Source organism: Mandrillus leucophaeus, unplaced genomic scaffold (genome assembly GCF_000951045.1).
Source record: "Mandrillus leucophaeus isolate KB7577 unplaced genomic scaffold, Mleu.le_1.0 Scaffold53, whole genome shotgun sequence".
Classification (NCBI taxonomy): Eukaryota; Metazoa; Chordata; class Mammalia; order Primates; family Cercopithecidae; genus Mandrillus; species Mandrillus leucophaeus.
In genome coordinates this window covers 198,763-205,290 of record NW_012105697.1, presented here as the reverse complement: position 1 = coordinate 205,290, position 6,528 = coordinate 198,763, and the positions used below count along the sequence as shown (strand labels likewise).

Genomic DNA, 6,528 nt, shown 5'->3' with positions numbered 1-6,528 from the left:
CTCACCCAGCCTCTCCACCGTCTCCAGCACCTGGGGACAGGACAGGGGCTGAGGTCTGGGAAGGACATCCTTGGGGGAGCCCACGGTCAAGGCCCGGGGTTTTAGAGGTGAAGGAGGGGTGCACAGTAGCGGGTGTCTGAGATCTGGAGTCTGGGACATCTGAGGATTGAGGAAGGGAAGGGGTTGGGGAGGGGCTCCAACATCAAGTTCATGGAGTTCTGTGGCCTCTATCCAGAGCTCTGGGCGGTTGGTAGCTTGAGCCCAGGGTAGTGAGTCCAGCCCCAGGACTGAGATTAAGTCTGGAGCTTTAGGTCTGAAGTTTTCATCTGCCTTCCAGAATCTGGGGTCTCAAGTCTGGGTCCCATGGTCTGGGGTCTGCAGCTGGACATGGAATCTAAGGCCTGAGGTGGGGCCAGGCCTCAGCCCCAGGGCCCAGAATCCTGGAGCTGAGGTCAGAGCTGAAGCCTCAAGTCGGGGACCTGGGCCTCAGGGCGGGGGTCCCTGAGCTTGCTTATGGGCCAAGAATCAGGTCCCGGGCCCTGGATCTGGTCTGAGGACAGGGGCTGGGGCCCTGGATCTGGCCCGAGGACAGGGGCTGGTGTCCCCGGTAGTTGGTTTCTGTGTGGTTTGGGGGTTTCAGGTAAGGTCCAGGGCTGGGCCTGGGTGTGAGGTCCTCAATTTGCAGCCAGGGTAGGGGGTTGGGTGGACAGTCTGAGGTCTGTGGGTCTCAGGATGAAGTTCCGAATCTGGGGTCCTAAGCTTCAAGCCTGGGGTCTTAGCTCTGAGTTTGGATCCCTTTGTCCTTGGGTGTGGGGAGCCCATCCGGGTGTGGGTCTGGGGTCCCACTGGTCGCTGGCCCCTCACCAGGTGGTCAATGGCGCTGAGTGTGTGGTTGGCGTGCAGCAGCGCGGAGCTGAGCTGGGACACCCCATCACTGGTCTCACTGTTGCCATAGAAACCGATGCCAATGCCAATGCTGAGCGGAGGAGGAGGGAGAGGAATCTCAGCGGGTCCCAGGACCCCGGGGGCCACCGTCCCCTCCCACCCCATCCCCTCCACCCCGCCTTCTTATCCACTCCTCCCATCTCTCAGCCCCACCCCATTGGTCCAGCCCGTGGGAAAAGGGCGACTTCAGCCTGGCCCCCATCGGTTGCCAAGGTAACGGGAAGGCCTCACTCCCCCAGCGGAGGGACGTCATTGTGATGCTAATGGTGGGTGGAGTGGTAGGGGGGAGGGAGCCCCCGATTTAACTCGCACCTCCCTGGAGCAGAACCCCAGTCACACCCAGCTTCGGGATGGGCCGTCTTCCCCTCCCGATGACTGCCTGCCCCACACCCTTCCCCCGCATCCTTTGCCAGGCAGGCAGCCCTCCTGGCACCTGTCCTAGGGTGCCCTAGGGTCCTTGGAGTCCGCAGCGTCAACCCCTCGTGCTGAGACGTCCCCCGCCCCCACCTGCTGGGGGTTCCTAAGGGTACGAGGGGGCAGCTGTCACCATCTCCTGGGGGGGACGCTGAGCCTGGAGCTCTCAGCCTTCCCCCACCCGGGACCCAAGCGTCTGGCCAGCTGGGAGGGAAGTAAGGGAATGTGGGAGGGAGGCTGGAGGATGGGCCAGAAGCCGTGCCCCCGCCCGGGCCCTGCCAACACACAGAGCTCCATTGTGGGGCCTGAATGTGGGGCCCCAGACCCCTCCCGTCCCCGCCCCCGGCCGGTGTCCCGCAGTGGAGGGGGCGGGAGCCTGACACCCTCACAGTTCCCAGCCCCGGCTGGGCCTCCACCCCCATCTCTCGGGTCGGACGCCCAGTGTCCCCGCCCCATTGTTTGCAGTCCTACAAAGCTCCTCTTGTTCCCAGTTCCCCCCAGGCTGCGGGGGCTGGGGCTGTGTCTCTCCCCCACTGGGCCTTTGTCCACCTCCCCTGTCTCCCCCCACGCCAGAGAGCTGGAGGAGGAAGCGTCCTGGATACAGGGCACCCATACAGGTCCCTCCCCTTGCCCACTGTGGGTCTGGGGGCAGGCCGCTGGCCCTGTGGGACCGCCCCCTAGCCGTCTGTAACTTGTGGGTGCCGCTGTGCTGGGGAGGGGGCTATGCTCAGAGCTTGCTCTTGGTAGGTGGTGTGTTCACATTGGAAGCCCCCTAAGCTCCCTTTGGGGGGTGTGACGGGGTCCTACTAACCTGGGTCTGAATCTCCATGCTGCCTCTTAAGCCACGTGGCCTTGAAAGGTGACCTCCCCTCTGTCCCTGAGCCTTCCTCTTTGGAAACTGGGCCTGATACCCCTGAATCCAGCAGCATTATTGTGAGAAGGAATTAGACCAGCTCAGGTCTGGGCACAGATGAGGTGCTCTTGGAGGGTGAGTATCTATTTATCGTCTGTCTCCCTGATTAGAACATAAGCTGCATAAGGGGCTCCTTGCCTGGCTTGGTCAGTATCTGGCACATAGTAGATACTCAATAAATAGTTGTCGAATGAATGAACTGGTGAATGACGGAATGACAGACATCACCAGTTAACGTTGGCTGAGAGTAGCTGCAAGCCAGACACTATGCTTTCTCTCCATCTTACCCCAGCAGGAGGTAGGCGAGACGGTAATACCCACTTTACAGAGGTGGACATTGAGGCCCAGGGAGACTATCACTCCCTTAGGTCACACAGCTCTTCAATGGGAGAGCCACCAAAACCAAGCCATCTGACTGCCCCTGCACCTTCTCACCAGATGGCTGCCCTTGATTCACTTCCTCTCCAGAACCTCACTTTCTCCATCCATCGAATGGAAGAGTCCTTCCTGCTGTGCGCTGAAGCGGGCTTGCAAATGGCGGGGAGAGGGACGAGGGAATTTTCTCCTCCCTGTCTGCTTCCTCCACGTCCCCGGAGGACACCCCCAGGAAGGCCAGCAGAGAGCTTGGGGAGCCCTGTCCCCACCGCCCACCCACCCTGGGGCCCCATTACCAGCCGGTGAGAAGGGCGACAATGCAGCTCCAGGTGACGCAGCCTCCTCCGGGCGAGGGGGTCTTGGACCCGGGAGGCTCGGGGGGCCGGCAGCAGCAGAAGCGGATGAGGTAGACAGCGATGAAAATGAGGCTCAGGCCCAAGCCCAGGCCCGCCAAGGCCGCCACCAGCAACAAGGCCTGGGGGAAGGGGGTGACATCAGGCCTCCGAGCGCACCGGCGTGTTCCACACTCAGATCCCCCTTCCTGCGTGGCTTGGGGGTCGGGGTCTGGGACGTCAGAGTGAAGGTGGGAGGCATCCCTGGCCTAATCTTGGGGGAGATTGGGGCCCAGCCCCTCCCAGGCCGGCAGCTGGGGTTCCAGTTGTCAGGGCCAGCTTGCTGGAGGGAGCTTCCAACTGGGGGCCCCCAGCCTTGGGTCCCAGGTCTGCTCTGCCCTCCAATCGCTGTGCAACCTTTAGCAGGAACCACCCCTTCTCCGAGCCCGGGTTTCCTTCTACAGCCAGCAGTTGGAATGGAGCATTTCCCAAGGCCCCTCCACAATTGTGTGGGATCAGGGGGCCAGTGGGGGTGTGGGGGCACCTGTTCCTGGTGCCTCGGGCCAGGCTGGGGGAGGTGTGCTTCCTCCCCCTCTCCTCCCTGCTCACTGTCTCCCCTGCTGCTAAGCGCCACACCCCACTGCACCTGAGCTTGTCACCCAGAGACGGGGCGAGGGGCTGTGTGGCAACGTGTGTGTGTGTGTGTGTGTGTGTGTGTGTGTGTGTATGCAAGACTCAGAAATGGAAACTGGGAGAATGAAGACAGAACAGAGAGAGAGAGAGAGATGGAGGGAGGCGCAGGCAGAAAGACACAACCAAAAAAAGAGACAAAGATAAGATGAGGTTTGGGCACGAGTCAGAAAAAGGCAGAGAGCAAAAGAGATCAAATCAGAGAGGAAGAGCAGAGTAAGGGAGAGAGAGCGTGAGAACACTATAGAGACAGGAGAGACACACAAGGACAGAGAGGCTGAGAGAGCCAAGGCCCGGGAAGACAGAGGCAGGCAGTGGAAACATTCTGCGGTGGGGAAAGCCTTGCAGAATAACAGGGTGTCCACGTGGCGGGGATTTTACAGCGGACCTGTGCGGTCCCAGAGGCCCAGAGGACCATAGTGGCCCAGGGGGTTTGTACTGAGCCCCGGAGCTTGGAGGGACAACATTGGGATCAGAGTCACACTTCTGGACTTGCCAAGGCTGTTTCCCCTAAACCATGGTGTTTCTGCCTTTGTCCACACACCACACACACACACACACACACAGTGGCACAGTGGTGTGTGTGTGTCCTAAGTGTGTGCAGTGTTTGTGTTTCTGGTGTGAGACTGGATGTTTTTATCTTTGGGTTGTCTCCATGGGATGAGGATGCACCTGAGTGTGCCTCCTGGGTGCACTGGTGTCTGCAAATGAGAACATCTGTGGGCATTTGCGTGCTCTGGGCACAGTTCCTTGGGTCTGTGAGTGGGTCCAGTTGTGTGTGTGTGACAGTGTGGGTGAGTGTGTGTGGATGCGTGACTGCATGTGAGGGTGTGTGTGCACATGAATGTTAGAGTCAATATATGTGTGCGTGTGTGTGTATATGTGAATGTGAAATGTATAAATGTGTGTGTGCGTGTGTGTATATGGGAGTATAAACGTGTATGTGTAACTGTGCATGCATGAGTGTGTGAGCATATATATATAAGTGCAGTGTGTGCTTGTATATGGGAGTAAATGCTTATGTGTGTATGTGAGCGTGTGTTGAGTCACTGTGTGCAGTGTGTGTGTGCATATGTGTGATTGTGTATGTGTAAGTGGGTCTAGCCATGTGAGTGTATGCATGTGTCCATATGCGCGTGTTGTATGTGGGTGTGAGTGCATAGTGGGAGTAGTAAATGGGTATATGTGTGTGTGCATATGTGTGTGCATGTGGTGTATAATGAGAGTAAGTGGGTGTGTGTGTGCCTGTGCAGATGTGTGTGAGTGTGTACATGTGCGTAATGAGAGTAAGTGGGCGTGTGTGTGCCTGTGCAGATGTGAGTGTGTAATGGGAGTGTGTGCATGTGAGTGTGTAATGGGAGCGTGTGTGTGCCTGTGCAGATGTGAGTGTGTACTGGCAGTAAGTGGGCGTGTCTGAGTGTGCCTGTGCATATGTGAGTGTATGTGTGTAATAAGATTAAGTGGACGTGTGTGTGTGCCTGTGCATATGTATGTGTGCAGGTGTGTAATGAAAGTAAGTGGGCATGTCTGAGTGTACCTGTGCATGTGTGTGAGTGCATGTGAGTGTGTAATGGGAGTAAGAGAGTGTGTATGTAATGGGAGTAAGTGGGCGTGTCTGAGTGTGCCTGTGCATATGTGAGTGTGTGCGTATGAGTGTGCTGGCAGTAAGTGGGCGTGTGTGTGTGCCTGTGCATATGCGGGTGAGTGTGTGTGTGTGTGGCTGTGTGCCTCCCCGCGGGCCAGTGTCCCAGAGGCCCTGGCTGTGTCTGCAGCTGTGCCCACGGTGGTCGCGTCCCTGGAGGGGTCCCCCTCTCCCCGCTCGGCTGTGGGGCTCTGCCTGCGCATCCCTGCCACCCTGACCCTGACCCTGACCCCCGACCATGGGGGTGGAGTGAGGCTCCCCCAAACCCGTGCCTCTGGCGGTGACTGGGGCCGCGGATCCCCGCGTAAGGCTTCGGGAGGTCTCGGGGCCAGAGCGGGCGTGAGTCTGGGCCCAGGCCGGAGCCGGTGGAGCAGCGGGGTTGGAGGTGGCCGTTGTGTAATCGCGAGGCTGTGGGCGAGGGGACGGCGGTCCCCGTGTGTGGGGAGAGGGGGCGGGCGAGGAGCAGGCGGGGAAGAGCTGCTCAGGGCTGTGCCAGCCATGACCCAAATAGCTCAGAACACAGCACGGATCCCCTCCGCGCTTTTCTGGGACCCCCTCCACGCCCCCTGAGCTCTCCAATCCCAGCCCCCTTTTCCCAGGAGCCACCCAGGACAGCGCCCAGGGACTCAGGCCCCATCGGCAGGGCCAGGACCCGTCCTGGGGCCACATCGGGACTCCCTGCACCCCCACCCGTGCCCAGCTCTGCCGAGCCTTTCTCCTCATTAATCTCAAAGTCAAGGACTTGAATTAAACTGGGTCAGAGGACAGCTCTTTCGCCCGTTGGAGCTGCCCCGAGCTGGGTCCCTTCCCCAGGGACCCCGGCTTCTGTTAGGTTCCCACACCGGCCCCACCCTCGGGACCCGGGTCTGTCATCCCGAGGCTCCCCAAACCCAGCCTCATCTCGGCCCTGACCCCTGCAGCGTCCTGACCACCCCTTCTTTCTTGGGACGGGCAGGAAGCTTTCTCTCCCAGCGCGCCTTCATTTTCCAGCCCTGGCACTCAGCCCCTTGTGCCCCCTTCCCCATTTTAGACTTTCAATCCCATCCCAGCACCCCAGAAGCCAGCGTTTTCCCCTCCACCGTTATCAGGTCCGCTGTCTCCTGGGTCCCGCCTTATCTGGGACATATTCACCTGCCCTGATCCTGTGGGGCTGGGTCATCTTTTAGGGCAGGGAGAGTAGACCTAACCTCCCGATGACCCTGCAGGCCAGCTTCCCA

At 59.6% G+C, this 6,528-nt stretch overlaps 1 protein-coding gene across 1 annotated transcript in view; it reads right to left on the bottom strand.

The window, feature by feature from the left end:
- Positions 1-5,814, bottom strand: part of TTYH1 (tweety family member 1) — a 21,540-nt gene extending 15,726 nt beyond the window's left edge. The window contains exons 1-4 of the mRNA XM_011997006.1: positions 5,584-5,814; positions 2,944-3,122; positions 865-976; positions 1-30 (exon numbers count right to left, since the gene is read on the bottom strand). Of these exons, the coding sequence (XP_011852396.1) occupies positions 1-30; positions 865-976; positions 2,944-3,122; positions 5,584-5,811 (549 nt within the window). The 5' untranslated portion in view covers positions 5,812-5,814. The remainder of the gene's footprint in view (positions 31-864; positions 977-2,943; positions 3,123-5,583) is intronic.
- Positions 5,815-6,528: the final 714 nt, after the last annotated feature.